Source organism: Lagopus leucura, unplaced genomic scaffold (assembly GCF_019238085.1).
Source record: "Lagopus leucura isolate 7727_CA_CO unplaced genomic scaffold, USGS_WTPT01 Super-Scaffold_100009, whole genome shotgun sequence".
Taxonomy (NCBI): domain Eukaryota; kingdom Metazoa; phylum Chordata; class Aves; order Galliformes; family Phasianidae; genus Lagopus; species Lagopus leucura.
The window spans coordinates 22,233,751-22,249,727 of NW_024962266.1; the positions used below are offsets into that span (position 1 = coordinate 22,233,751).

General features: G+C 38.7%; 2 protein-coding genes across 5 annotated transcripts in view; both read right to left on the reverse strand.

Moving 5' to 3' along the window:
* Window positions 1–15,977, reverse strand: part of AGBL4 (AGBL carboxypeptidase 4) — an 849,283-nt gene that overhangs the window by 295,054 nt on the left and 538,252 nt on the right. The gene's annotated exons all lie outside the window — the stretch shown is intronic.
* Window positions 13,127–15,977, reverse strand: part of BEND5 (BEN domain containing 5) — a 29,209-nt gene continuing 26,358 nt past the window's right edge. For all 4 annotated transcript variants that reach the window (XM_042873407.1, XM_042873406.1, XM_042873410.1 and 1 more), the window contains one exon: window positions 13,127–13,325. In XM_042873407.1, the coding sequence (XP_042729341.1) occupies window positions 13,165–13,325 (161 nt within the window). In that variant the 3' untranslated portion in view covers window positions 13,127–13,164. The remainder of the gene's footprint in view (window positions 13,326–15,977) is intronic.

The window sequence follows — 15,977 nt, forward strand, 5'->3', positions numbered from 1 at the left end:
AATGATGCCAATCCAAACTACAAGGGATGTGCCACATTGCACATTGAGATGCAAAGCTTGGTATTTATTTGTTCCATGTATGCACTTTCTGTAGATGGGCTCCTTGGGAGATCTCACTCTGCATTATTACTTAAGCTCACAATCACCCCTCATGTTGAGATTAATCTTCACAATAAACACCACACTGACAAACAGAATTGGAAGCATAAGGGAGAAACATGGATATTTGTGTTCGGTTTGTTTTTTTTTTTTTCCCCCCCATATATCACATATACAGCTCAAGAGTTGGTAAATTTCAAGTGAATGTTGCCTGAAGTCCTTGAGATAAGTATTGAAACAGAAGTACAGACGAACAGATAAGTACTGAAACAGAAAATACAGACGAATGTGGCATTAGGTGCTATCAGCTCACCTGACCTGTTAACCCGAAGTATGTATATGTGTATATGTGTATTTATATATATATATATATACACATATATATATATACACATATACATTTATATTATATATATATATTATTTTATATATTATACATATATATATATATAAATATATAAAGTAAAAACAACAATGAAGCTTAACCCGGTATTACAGCAGTACCTACAAAACTTAAACACATGGCACCCCACGAGAGCATATCCAAAGCATTGGTGGCTAAAGTATCCAGGCTTCAGTTTGAAAAGTCGCCCAGGAGAGGATATGAAATGAAATTCCCATTAAACTAATCTTCCAGGTGGCTTTCCAGATCTCAGCCTCAAGTTCACATTGACATACCCAAAGGCTTTTAGAAAATGTGGTATAATCTCCTATTAAAAGGCAGTGTTGTTTGAGTTTTAGAGCAAGGGACCCAGGATTATGCCTTCAGTGCTAATTTTTGTCATAAGGTGCGACACTGAGCTAGTAACCAGGTCCCTATTTCTGAGCATTCTCACTCATTTCTTGCTCAGAATAATACCTGACCCACTGGGTAAGATTGAGGCTCCCACAGACCTTTACAAATAGTTTTAGAATAGACAGAAATTTACATACAAGCAGAGGCAGTTTTGATATAAGCACTGTTTAAGAACACACTCTTAGCAGGAGGAGGAGAAACATCTACTAATGGTATCACGCTGGAGGTTAACACCAATGCGATGCAGGAGCAGAGGAGTATCAGATGGGAGGAAAACATGACTTTCAAGAGAGGAGTAATGGAGCGGAGATCAAGTTTGACAACGTAAATACAAGTTCCTAGAGACTTATGAAGGCAATGTGTACAGCGGGAACCCAGAGAAAAGATAATCTCAGCAAAGTCATTGATTACCACTAAATTATGAGTCCTCAGCATGACAAAGACGTGAAAAGAGCAGAAGATATTTCTAGAGAAAGGTATTTCTCAAGAGATAGTGTCATTGCATAAGGGACTGTTACCACTCCAGATAAAACTCAGCACAAAGCACCACTGATCAAGTAAGATCTGACAAGTACAGAAGAAGCTGAGATAAGCAGGTGAATCAGCGAGCATATCTTACAAGTGAAATGTAAAAAGCAGTTCAGTCTAAAAAAGGTAAAGTATATATAACCTATCTCTCCAGAGACAAAAAGAATTAAAAGAAAATATGCAAAATCTCATTTTAGGACTAGACAACAATATTTCCTCATGAGCAAATTGAAACTGGACGGGAGAGGTAAAAATCAAGCCCTGACAAATTCTAGTCTTATTTACCATTAAATGTAGAAAGAGTAACACTGGGGCTTCAAATGTATGGGAGAGGTCACTTCAATCTTGCGTGACAAAACCCAACAACAGGTCTGTACACATTGAGTGCTAAAGAATGACTAGCTCCAAATTCAATAAAACCTTGGCATCTGACAGAAGTCTAGGCTTTGGGATAACCTATTTTAGTGCAGCCAAACAGTTTCACTATAAGAAATTATGGTGGAACAGACATTCCTGGAAAGGAGTGCTTGCTGTCCTTCCCAGTGCCAAAATGAACATGTTGATCTTATATTTTATAAATGTTTCCTTTCCATAGGAGGCTGATGTTTACATTAATTCACCCTAGATGTCATCATCTTATTTCTCCATTAGGTGAGCTCTTCCAAATTAAGTTGAATAATTTGATACAGTAACACACTTGTCTTTGACTTGACCTGAAGCGATGCAATCCAGGCTACAGTTGCAATCACTACTTCACTATTCATTCTTTCTCTTAAGGGAAAAATAAATACATATTATTATGTACGGATTTCTGATTTTATAAGTACCCGTACTCTAAACAAACACATCCTTCTCTGGATTTCAGCACATTGACACATCCAGTATCCACAACACTCAAGTCAGCATTCACTGTTTCTATCATAATCTTTTCTACAGGCGAAATACCTCCAGATGAATTTAAGGACAAAAAAAAAAAAAAAAAAAGATTGGCACATGCTTGCAGCCTTGGGAGACAGGGATTAACAGCAACAGGACTTTCAATCCTGAGCTCAAACTCCACTAACCAGTGCCAAGGGATTTGTGGTTCTGCAAGGATGTAGGTCAAGCCAGAGGGGACAGACAGAGTCCTGCAGGAGCCTGGAGGCAATTAAAAGCAGTGATGCAGCTGAGCATCGCTTCCCCCGAGATAGGAAATTGCAGGCAAGAACCATCTATTCATCCTCCATGTGTCTGACAAGAAAAGATGACTTGGTTATAAAGCCTTTCAGATGTAATGAGTTACCAGAGAAACTCTCAAAGGATGTCACTGGTTACCAAAATACTGCTCAAGTATTTAACAAAGAAAAAATCCTGCAATAACAAATATCTGTTCCTTTAATTGTGCTTTTCAGATTGCATCCTTCCAGTAATTCCAACATGGGCCCCTGAAAGTACAAACACATAACTCTCATACACAGAGCACAGGCAATACCGGCCAACAGGACAACCTTCTGCCTAAACATCCTACTTTGAAGTTTGTGACTCAAACCAGATGAGCCTGTTAGCCAGCAACAGAAGGCCCCCAGCTTTTGCAGAACTGCCTGAATAGCTAAGACACACAAAGTGTATGGGGAAATTCTGAAAGAGGGGAAAAAAATTATCAGCCACAGATTACCTATCTTTGATTTCATAAACAGGTAGGATCAAGTTAGTTTCCTTTTCCTTTTCACAGGTTAGAGACCAGGGAACGAACACAGTTGCACAGGTCCTATCAGCATAAAACAACTTCAGGGAAATTCCTTGTTCAAGTTGGGAGGGGGAAACATGGTAGATGCACACAGAAATGAGCTGAAGGAATCTCCCACAAATCACTGACTAGAGAGAAACCCACCACCCATAAGTGCAAGTATCAAACTCCATAGCCTGTATATCACTAAGAATCCAGTGCAGACACCCTGTTAATTTTGCACAGGTTATAACAACCTGACCATTATCAGCATTGATATTGAACGTATACAGAGTGACTGGAATGCTACGAGCAGACAGCGTGGGGGTAGATAATACACCACGGAAGTACTAAGGATCTGAACACAAGCTAATACAGAAAGGCATGCAAATCATCCCAGGGCTATTGACACCTCTGAGGCAACAAGCCCATGGTGGCCCCTGCAGAGCCATGTTGCCCTTTGTGCATTGGCACAAGCCGAGTTGCTACAGAAAGGGGACCTTCTGAATCCCACCAGGGCTCAGACTATGATGAGACACTAAATTTCTTCTCTAAGGAGGACAAGCAACTGGCAGCATCCTGCACTGCAAAGTTGAAATCTTTTGAGTCCAGTTTCTACTTATCTCCAGAAGAGAAGTCTTATCATTAACCTTCCAGTTAGTTAAAACCTATACAGGCCTTTCCAGCTCACATGAGAAGAGGCCACCCTTCAGTACCCCCCCCACCCCCACCAGGAAAAAAGTCAACTTCAGGCATCACATTACATGTTTTTCTTGAGCTCATCACCTGAGGGTCAGCATTTGAACAGGACTGGCTCCGTGATGCTGTCCTGCCCATATGTTGTGAATGGAACCTGGATGAACCTGCACGTCAGCTAGGAATAGGCAATGGCATTCATTTCAAAATCCACTGGAAATACACAAATATCAATAGATGTTTAAAAGAGAAACAATTTCTTTTCAAAATGTGTGGCACACAAAATTTCTAACACCTTTGAACGACAACGTCACAGCATTTATAAATTACCAGGTTAATTAATGGAGAATATTTAGAGATGATGAAGGAAACTCAGAAGAACCTTTTCTGACAACATTCAAAATTCTCAAAGGAAGGAAAAGGCTTCTTAAAAAAGGATTAATTACAAGTTTTTTCACTTTACCTTGATGTACTTCGTTTACATATTTAATTCTGTTTTGACCTTCAGAATTCTCAAAGAACAATTTTTATTAAATCATCTCAGTGGAGAAATGTAGCAGTTCCTAATCTTGTCTCTGAGGTTAACTGAGAATATTAATTATTTAAAAGAAATAATCAAACAAAATATATGTAACATTAAATTCCTTTAATTTATCAAAGCAAGTCCTTGCACAGCAAGGACTGAGGCATAGCAAGTTCTTCTCCCGGCAGGTCCAATTTCTTTGTGTGATTTTGGCCAAAGGCTACTGATTGAGATGATTCCAGTTAGTTGTGTCTCTCTGTAAGGAAAGCTTCCTTTCCTTCTCAGCATATGTAACAACAAAACAATAAGGACTCCTTGCCTTCTCTTGGCAGTTCCTATATGTCACCAAACAAGAAATCTCCAAACCCCTCTCCCAACGACGACACAAAATTAAATGATGCTAAGACGACTGCAGCCTGCTCTCCTTCTAGTTTCATCATTTTATCTCCACTGCATTAGACACTGCTCACCTGTTGCTCTTTTTAATCCAGTCCCATATTGCCATCCCTGCCCAGCTCGGCAGAACACTCTGCTGTGACTACAAGAAGAAACACTTGGACAAATAGGAACAATGTGCTCTCGTTGTTGGCACACACGTAAGATTGAGTCAAAGAGAAAAGCATATAGAGATAAATACAACATTGTCGTAACAGAGCTATACTTAGCTACACAGTTAAAAAAAAAAATAGAAGAGAATTACATTGCAGCATCAGTTTATCAGGAACAAATTAAGTACCTTCCCCCCTCCCTTCTACAGAGGCAAATTACATTTGCCCCACAAAATTAAATTACAACTGGCTCATATGACATTCTAATACAAACTGACGTGTCCTAAAGCATGAGACTGTACATGTTAATTAAACCAAATACAGTATTCAGGAGAATGTCAACAACTCTTCTGTAGGTAGCACTTCCACAAAACTAAAATGAATTTGGGTAGTCATAGAGAAAATGTATCACAAAAATGAGCTGCCACTCAAGAAGCGCAGGGCAGTGGAAGAATGAAGAAACTCGGTCTATTAAGAAGTGCATGAGGTGAGTCAAAAGTATATTAAGACAAATTTAGAACAAGGGACTGGAAATTAAGCCAGAAAAACATACACAAAAACAAGGCAGAAGTCAAATAGCAAGCTGTCTACCTGCTGGCTGGAATAAACTACTAGTGGAAAAGATGGATTTAACATTTTGATGCATCTTCAAGGCTGCTTCTTGCCCTAAGCAGCATGCTGCAGCCCAGCAAATGCTTCTCTCTGAAGGAAAAGAGTGAAGTTTTCTGGTGGGGACCACACTGCTCCATTGAATGGCCCACCAAGCAGCCAGACCACTGCCACACTGCTTCCACGCAGCACATGGAACAGAACTCAACAGCTAAGAGGGACATTCTCAACAACTCTGCTTTGGTCACAGAATCCTCAAATAGGTCTTGCTTCCTGAGGTCAACAGGTGGCTGCTTTTTGTACAGTAAATGGGAAAAGGGAGTACCATAAGGCAATTTAAAGTCATAAATCAGTATAATCTGCCAAAGTGCAAAATGCTTTCCATTGCTCATAGCACGGAAATGACAATCCAAGCTGAAGTACTGCAGTTAGGTGAGAAGCTTGCAGGCTATCCATGTCTATGAAAAAGAACCAGGGAAAACTCTGTTTTAAGGAACAATTTCAAATACTGATGAAAGCTTGTATTTACAGGAAATTCCATCTTGCAACTTTGAGGTCTCCATATAAGAGTAAAATATTCTTTGTTACATACAAGATCTGCTTCAGCACAGCAAGAAAAAGAAAACGCTGCTACATTTAGCCCCTGAACTGCAAAGTGTGCCTTACAGCAACAGGAAGAACACCGGATCTTTCAAGGAAAGGCTCTAGCTCTGTGTAATTTATCTCCAAAAACAGCAAGTAGGTATTTCACTTCAAAACCCTGCAAGGCATGGATTGCGAGGTGCTTCTGACCCCTTCCTTTTAAGGCAAGGGCTTCAGACCATCTCCCCCTTGCAAAAGTAACAGAAAAGAAACACCCAGGAAACAGACAGGACTGGCCAACATCAGAAAACTATCAATTTATGCAATTGTGTACTCTGCAACAGGATGGAAAGTAATGACAAAGTAGCAAAGACCCAGGCTACAGAAAGTGAGGACTTGCACAAACACAACAGTTGCAGGAACAGAAACAAAGCAAAGAAACTGCTTACCTTCCGAAGGCCACAGGTGCACAGGAATGGCCAGCAAGACACCCCCACCTCCTCTGTCAACACTTAAATGAGGTCTGGGATGTATCCTGGCTCCACCCCTTTGGTCACTCAGGCACATTACATGCACCTGTGTTGGCCCTGCCTTCTCACCAGGTCCTCAATCACTGCTTCAAGCTGTAACTCAGCATTTCCACTACACATGGCACAGAGTTATACAGAGTAATGTACAGAGTATATTACATCTGTACACATACAGCTACATAACTGCGTAAGACAGAGGTCCTGACTGCAGAAGAGAAAGGCTGATTACTCTACTTGTTAAAGGTTAAATTCCTGGTATGCAAGTGATTGAACTTTTATAATTAATGAAAATTCTCACTGATTGTAACCTTAAACGCCAGTCAATCTGCTTGAGATTTTGCTCTTTGGCTGCTGACTTCACCTAAACCACGTGTATTAATTCTCTGTGGGAAGGTGCAAAGCACAACCTGCTGCAAGGTGCCCTGTTCCACCAGCCATGGGTCCTGCTAGAGGGAATCCATTTCATTTTAAATTTAGGAAAGCCACAGAGTGGAATTTGTACATATTTACCAATGCTGTGATAAATAATCTTCCCTATGTACCTGCAGAACAGCCATCCCATCAATTGTCTGACCTTACTCCAGAAAGGAGGGCAACTCCTTGCACTGCGCTCCAAAGCACAGATGCTACAGCCTTCACCTCTGCTTAGTCCCAAATTCCTACATCCCTGATTGCTTCTTCCTGTCAGAATATGCAGTGAAATGGAGAACTTAAGTGAGTATACACTGGTCTGGAAGAATTAAAGCATTCTTGGAATTGCAAAGAACCAGCAAGTGCCAAAGCACATTGACAAACAATTCAGTAAAAATGCGAAATTTCAAAAGTTTTGGGTTTTTTGTTTGTTTGTTTGTTTTTTGCATTTCATAATTAAAGGCACTTTAAAAAATGGAAATGCAAAGCTAGTTAGAGGTTGATGCTTTGCCCATCCACATGTAATGCAGGCCTAATTACTTTGAGAATTACTTTTTAAAAGGAACTCCCATAAAACCTGCAGATGACTCTGTATGGAAAGGGGAGAATTTGGCATGTGTGGTTCACAGATTCAAAAAGTCCAGTGAACTATTTTCAATTACCAGAGGGCTGATGTCTCAAATTAAACATCAAGAAAGGTGTGTCCCATTAAACTTCTATTCAGTTAATACAAGAAAAATTGAAAACATGTGAAAATACAAGTTATAATTTAACTATGCTGCAATTTAGTAAGATTATTTCTTACTAAATATTTGGGAATTATTTAAAGATATATTCAACTATAAAGGAAAGACTATGAAACGCTCTCATGTTATGGCTTTCATCCCTCTGTGTGCCATGTGGCAGTGTGATATGGCCATATCAAGGCATGTTCCCTGTGCTGTTATCCCAGTGCAGGTTCATTCTGACTGTACCAAAGGGTTTTCGCAGCCAATTCTTCTGATAATTAGTCTATCTCAGGAAAGTGGGACTTTTGGGATGTTTTCTCCATCTCAAAAGTAAGAAAGCTCATGATGACTGTAAAGGATATGCAAGCCCCAGCAAGCATAGTTTCTTATCTTACGTTTCACAGAGCTTTTTGCAATTCTTGTGCTATAATGAAAGCATCTTTTAGGTGTTCAGTAAATTTTCTGTGACTCAGAAATTCCAAGTCACTAAAGAAAAAAAATTCATATTGAAGTAGGTAAGCCCGATTCATTAAAAATAGGTGTAAATACTAACAAGGAGTTTACTTCCTTTTAGGTTTTATTATCAACTCAAGTTGCTGTGCTGCAAAATGGGGAGGAAACAATTCCTTTCACAGAAAGAAGATGTCTACTTATCAGGCAGCAGAGAAAAAAAAATCCTTTAAGGCTCAGCTTCTTCCTCTCCTCCCAGAGTTGCTTTTACCTCTGCATTGGCCCTGCCATTAATGCAACTTCTAACGTCATAAGTGAGGTATTTTCAACTTTTGGATCAACAACTGATGTCACAACTGCGGAACTGTTATTTCCCTACAGGACTGAACAAGTGGTATCTGATGCAGAGAGAGAAAGTTATTGTTCAAACGCAACAGTGGAAATAATTGCAAAAGTAAAGCAAATGAACAGTCAAGTAAATTAATTCCTTTTTGAATTACTGTTCCTGTTTTCCAAGTCCAAATGATTCTCATTTCCTATTTAGGAAGCCTGAGGGGATGAAAAAGTGTCCAAGATGGTGAAATTAAAAATTAGCTACTGAGCATGAAACATGCAATAATTGTACTTCATAGCATTTTTATTGCCCCAGTGTTCTATGAATCACTTCACCATCCCACACTGTTACGATGAAAAAAATGACATCAATAAAGTGAAAGCAATTGATGTTATGACTTCATCAATCCAGGACTAAAGGCATGCACTTAACGACAAATATTTTCAAGAAAACTACCACCTCATTTTGAGGAAGCAGAAATTTCATCTTTATGTCTTCCTGAAAGTTCTCATACCAAAAGATGGAACACTGGAATATAATCCCCAGCATCACTCCTGTGTCCGTATGACACAACCTTGCCTTCTCTTCCAGAAACCAGCCAAGTTTGGGGCTCTCAAGCGACACGAATGAGGTTAGCACACAGCCAGGCTACAGCTAATAAGCTGTCCTAATTCCAAACGCTCTCATTCCTTTGAGGTTTTGCATCAAGATAGTATTATTTTAACAATGAACTGCACTCAGCTTTAGTTTTTTAAAGTCTACAAATTCAGGAAGCGTGAAGCTGAATTATCTCTGCAATTTCACTAAAACCAAATAAAGTTCAATTTATTGCTACTTAAAACTTCCAAGAGAACAATAATCTACACTTAAGACAACAAAGCCGCAGCGCAGCGATCTATCAGATACGACATCAAAGGTACGGCACGCAGAAGTCACCTCCCGCAGGGAGATCGTGCCTGATCTGACAGCCATGCTCAACAGCTACCCACGTGCAATCTCAAATTCCTCCTGCTGATAGCTGAAATTCGACAGGACTAAATAAATAAGAACGTTAGTCTGGATGTGTTTAAAAAATAAAAATCCAAACAATCCACAGTTGCGCTTCTACCTCTACGAAGCATCACTAAATCCAGACCCTTCGCACAGCCAAACAGGATGACTTCTCTCTTTAACAAATACTAGCTTTCTTTTTTATTGAGTGGGTAGGCATCTTGACCAAGGTATTAAAATCTCTGTTAGGATTCTTCCCTTTAATATAGTAGCTCATTTCCCTTATAAAATCATTAATGGAAAATCAAGCCATTTTTAACTCTAGTCCAGCTTCCTTGCAGGAGTGACAGAGGCTTTTTAATATGGATCAGGTCATGAATATACATATTACAAATTGCAGCAACACTGTGTGGCAACAAAGGACTCAGATCATTCATAGAACAGTAATATCTTCTTTCTATTTTGATGAAAAAAGAAGGAAGCAGCATGCACTGATCAGGACAGAAGTCACTTACTCTTAAGTCTGTGTTTTCCTGATGCTTACAAATTCAGGTTTACAGCATGAAGCAATAACACAGCACAAACCTAAGAATGATGAACCAGGAGTATTACAGGGCAAGAGAAATCCTCTTTCATGTTATGCCACAATTCAGCCCTGTTTCACATGAAATAAAAAGTTAGTAGGCACTGCTGTGGCATAATGTTTCCTAGTAGATTCCCAGCAGATGCCCTATGAGCAAAGCAAAACGGTGTACAAGCAGACACAATTCCCAAAGAATTAATGTACCAATAAGAACAACATTTGTCAGAAAGGCAGAATAAAATAGCGACATTAAATTCACAGCTAATTTATCAATCGATATTTCAATTCAGAAAAGCACACCCTCTTAAAACATCTGTTTTTTTCTTGGGTAATTGTGGAACAAATGACAACCAAACCCTACTTCCTTACTTGAAACAGAGACACTGATAAAGGCTTCTATGGTTTTTGTATGGGTTCATGGGGAGGGAAAAGAGGGCCAAACTGAAGTACAAAGATGTTATTCATACACACCTGCTAACCATTACAGAGATCTCCACAAACTGCTTTATAACTACAGTGAATGAAAAACTGGCTCATGATTAGCAAAAGCTAATTTCCAGAAATACAAACGTGATTTAAAACACAACAAATGAGCATATTATCTTTAGCACCTGTTCCTTTACTTTAACTCCAAGCAGTGCTCACGCTAAATGCCAGTTGCCCAGTCCGAAGCAATTAGCCTCCACAACACTTCTTGATGTGGGAAAGTGAACCTTTCTGTGTTACCCTAACACACTCCTGTTCAACTCTTCTAAAAATTGCCTGCTGGACCTAGGGTGGAAGAAACTTCAGAAGAAATATACAAAGACTTCCCAGATACCTTTCCCAATAGAGTACGTGGGAATTCTTCTACAGCATTAACACCTGATGGGACAAGTCTGTCAAGAAGAAAGATGAGAAAGATTGATGCTGATTTTAAAGATAGAATCTTTGCATTTTAGGGGCAGCTAGACTCCTTACTCTAATTAAATTTTAATCTACTTTTCCCAGGTTTCAGAAAGTGCTGTCTCAAATAGACTTATCTTCTAAGAAACGTAGCATGATCTCCTCATTGGAGTTGCTACAATGAGAACACATTAGTACTAAAGCCATAAAAGACTGAGGAAATTGTGGACATTTTCCCCCCAAATGAGTGGATTTTCTTAGTATCACTTAAAAAAAAAAATTGTACAACCACAAGTCTGCTTGAAAAGTGGAAGCTTGACGTTTAAGTGTTTCTTCTATTCTGTTCCTTAATTAATAAAAGGATACATGCACTGACATTATAAACACTAATTTGCTATTTAGCATCCCAAATTAGGAAGCATAAACATTTATGCACTTCATTAAACACTACCTAAGAACACTTTGAGATTAACAGGAGATAAGCAAGGCTGGTAAAAGCAATTTTAGACTAAGCATTAACCACCGTAAAAAGACACTTTTTCTCTTGCCCTTGCTACAAATTCTCCCCAGCTCCATCCTAGAGGTACCAGCCCCTATGAAAAGAGATTTGGAAATTGGTGGGATCTGACAGACTTGTTCTGGTTTAAGGGAAGAAGAGGTTGGAATGCAGAGTTATGGACAGAGAAAGTACTCTTTTGGCAGCATGACATACTCAGATTGGCTTAAATCAATCACAAAATTGTACCTTGGAAAGCAAAAACCAAATACTTATGCCCTAAATTAAGACACTGTTTAAGCACACGTGGCCTACAGAAACAGACAAAGTGACATTTCCCCCATCTCACCTCCAGCACACTGCATGCCCCATCCCTTCCCTCTATCCCAGCTCTAGAAGGAATCCTGACATTGCCCCTCACTCATTATCTGTGCACACAGGACACTGCAACAGGCTCCACGTCATGGTCTGCTGGTGCTAAAGGAGGATGAGAAGAGATGACATGTCTCAAATTTACATCAGGAAAGTTGCCATGGTGGAAAAGAACCAAATGGTGACACTCAGAACAGACAAGCTGAAAGGCAGGTAATCATGGTTAACTAACATCACAAATATGACATATCCTCAAGACTGATCGGTACAGGTCCTAAGTTATCTTATGCTCAAAAAATGTTTCATCCTTCACGAAACGAGAATTAAGGCTATTTTCTTCCAGTTACAGACAGCAAGATATAATTCAGACACACAACAAATTACATCTCATATCTTTGCGTTGCAAGACTAACTTCAGGGTTAAAAATGTATATTTATTTCTAATTCAAATTTGTGCTAAAATAACTTGGTTAAATTACAGACTCACAGGGAAATGGCATTAGATTTTCTATTATACAGAATCTTGCCATAGTGTAGCCACTTAAAAAATCTTCTGAAAATACAAATGTTGTATCAAGAACAATAACATGGACATACTTGAGAGCTTTGTACCAAAACCAGAAATCTGAAAGTCTCCTTGGTTCCTGAAAAAGAACGGCTTTTATATATATATACATATATATATATGAGTATATATTTACATATTTTTAAAAAATAAATTACCATGATTTTACAACTTTGGATTTTTTTTTTTAAATTACATTGGCAGTAGTGATCCGACTACGTGATATGAAGTGAGAAAGAAGCATTCTTCCTCTGTTTTTGACCAAATATTTATAAAAACAAGCGATTAAAATTTCAGTTCAGAAAAACACGTTGTAAAATACAATAAGATCCTTTTCTATAGCAAAGTGAATTTTATGGAGTTCTTCCTTTTGAACAGATTTTTCCTGCAGCCTAGATGCACTAACTCCAATAAAACAAAATATGTGCAAGATGGGTTTGTGTTTGTAGGATTACAGCCTATATACAGAAGTGTGGGTATCCCACTGCAACTGGTTGGAAAACCTCTGAAAATTCACTGCTTCATTGTGAATGGACTTACAATTGATATGACATGACTTAAAAACAGACTGCACTATCGTAAGGCTTTCTGACAGAACGGCTCAAAAAATGAATCCATTATAGAATGAAAGTAACGTCTCAGGGCAGCTTCTCCCATCAGCAAAAATGCCACACAAGTAATAATAAAAAACGACACTTATGTAAAACACTAATATTTTATTAAAAATCCAAAATTTATTGCAAATTGAACTTTGCACTTTCCCTCCTTTCTTCATTTTTACATGACTTATTGATATCCATGATTTTTTCACAGATGTACTTGTTGACTTTGGAGAGTCTCTGTGCAATTTCAGTTTCGTCCACAGTTTCTTGTGCTATTCTATCATACAAACATTCTGGGGAGAAAAGAAAAGAAAAAAAAAGGAAAGCGTCATTAGTCTATTTTTAGAAGAGAATATAGCCCTGTTTGGGGCTAACTGCTCAAGAGACATCACCATAGAGTATCTGTTGCAAAACAACAGAAGCTCTCATTGATTCACTGGGTATTTTGTTAAAGATTTTTTTCACCAGGATTGAATCTTTGGCATGACAACCTTCTAGTTACACCACGACAGCATTAAGAGGCTTTCTATACAGAAACAGGGCTAATTCCAACCTTCCTTGTCAGTCTTGCCCACCTAACTCTGGTATTTTTTCGTATCTCCAGAGTAGATTTCGTATCTTCTCTCACATGAATGGTTTCACAACTGTTATTTACAGTTTCCTGTCACTTCTATCATCGCATCTTCAAAACATTCAGTAAATTATAATGGTTAGAAAGAGAAGCAGTAACCAGTAGGATAAGGCATCCATTGATCTTTTAATTATTATTATTATTTTTTAAAATCTGTACATCATACATTAGCATCTGCACCTTCATGGTGTGCCCTGCCTTGGGGCATACTTTGCTTTTATTAGTAGATTAGCCAGGGAAAGAGCTATGTTCTCACAGGTTTGCACAACGCATTTCGTGTTCTCAACTGTTACACAGAAAGCAAGCAACAGTAATAACTGCAAAGCAATGAAGACAACGAGAGTAGAGACAACCCTGTTTATGGTGTTGGCAGTTCAGTACCAGGACTCAGCACAAGTTACTGAAACTGACACAACACACCCAACTCCTTAGACACAGGCAAGCTTTTCTTTTTGTTTTCATAACCTGAACAATGTGTTTTGTTGAGTAGGCTACTAGCAATAAACAGCTTCCCAGACTGATTAAACAAACTCAGCTCTGCTTTGCCTATTCCAGTGTCCGTTTATTGCTTTATATACAGAAAGCCATAGAGATTATCACTTAATTAACGTGGTTTATAGCATTTATAATGCATTACATTAAAAAGTTATGAAAATTAAGTACTATGCATGCTTTGTAGTTCACTTTGAAACCTCTCAGAAGTTTTATAAAAGGCTATTTCATGTTAACAAGGTTTATAGCAGTGCTCATGCATCATACTTTTAATAATTTCTTTGTTACATACCACACAGTAGAAAATTTTTAAAGAAGCCTGAGATACCAGACTCATTAAGAGCTAATGCTGTTTGTTACTCAGACATCCATTTTAAATATACTACTCTGTGTCCACAGAATGATGAGAGCATCCAAAACAATACGAATTTGAAGTTGTAAGATATACACTGAATATAAAATAGAATTAACCAGCATGAAACCTAATAGCTGAAATGCCAATCATAAGGAAACTATGATTTGAAGATGACGCCTAGGAAGAGGCATTTCACTGAGAACCCAAAGAAACCCAGCACGCTTACAGGACAAACTTGTGTTGCTGCAACCTCATAAATGTGGCCGAAAAGGTTGCAGCAGATACACCTAGTATGGTGAACTTCCAGTACAACACCGGCTACAGCCACAAAAAAGAATTACTTGATACAACTAATACATCAGCTTTAGTTCTTAAAGTCAGTATGACCCAGGCAATCCATGACTATGGATTGTCACAGTTCTTCATCTCCTTTCTCTTCCATTTCTGAGAGGCTGCAGAAACAGTAGTTTAGTAGTTTAGATGGTGGCTCAGGGGCTCCAAAAATTGATCCGAGGGTTCTGCTGCTTCTTTGCCTTTTGACTTTAGAGAAGTATACATACCTTCTTATTTCTGACATAAGCAAAGAGTCAGGTAGACCTGAACTCAAAGGTCTACTCAAACTGAAGTCTAACAAGGAACTTTATATCTTTCTGTGATACATGAACAAAGCCAGTGGCCAACTACCTTCCCTGCATTCCTGCATTTGTCCAACTGTTACTCTTCTTTTTTTTGTCTTCTCTATTTCTCCATTACATAACAATTCCTCATATTTCCAGTTTTCTGGGAGTCACTGTTAATTTAATGGGGCAAGATCTCGAATATTAACACAAATGAAAAGGACACGGAAATGTGGAAAAACATGTTTATGCACTGCCTGCTGCCACCTGAAAGTATTGGCCATGCAGTTTAAGTGGCTGAAGAGAAAATCGTGCAGTCTCTAGACCAACAAAAAAAGAGTTACAGACAAGGTGAAGGAAACACTGGAAAGAAAAACATGGAAAATCCGTGAGTAAACAGTAGAATTCAAGTGATGGTGGAGGCAGGAAGCCAAAGTTTGACAAAAAACACAGAAAACTGAGGAGATGGGGAAGAGCTGAATTGCTGGGGAGCATGAAGTTAAGGAAGAGCACAAAAGGAAGAGCTCAATCTGCCTCTCACCATTTATCTGTCAGAGTGCACTTCCAAAATCACTAATCAAAACAAGTTAGGAGAAAGTTATCATTTAAACAGTGTAAGCAACACAGACTGGCCCTGACTGAAGCAGAAGAGCAAATTCTCACATAAGTAACCTTGCCAGCAGCAATGAGAAGCAACAGCCTTCAGCTAAGAAACTAGAAGGCTCACTGCAATGAACAATAATCCCTTTTTACTGCAGGTTTGCACATCTGTAAACTGGGCAACTAATTCTTTTTTAGGAGCAGACAAGCCACAGAGTGGACTCCTTACGCAGTCAGTATGTCATCACTG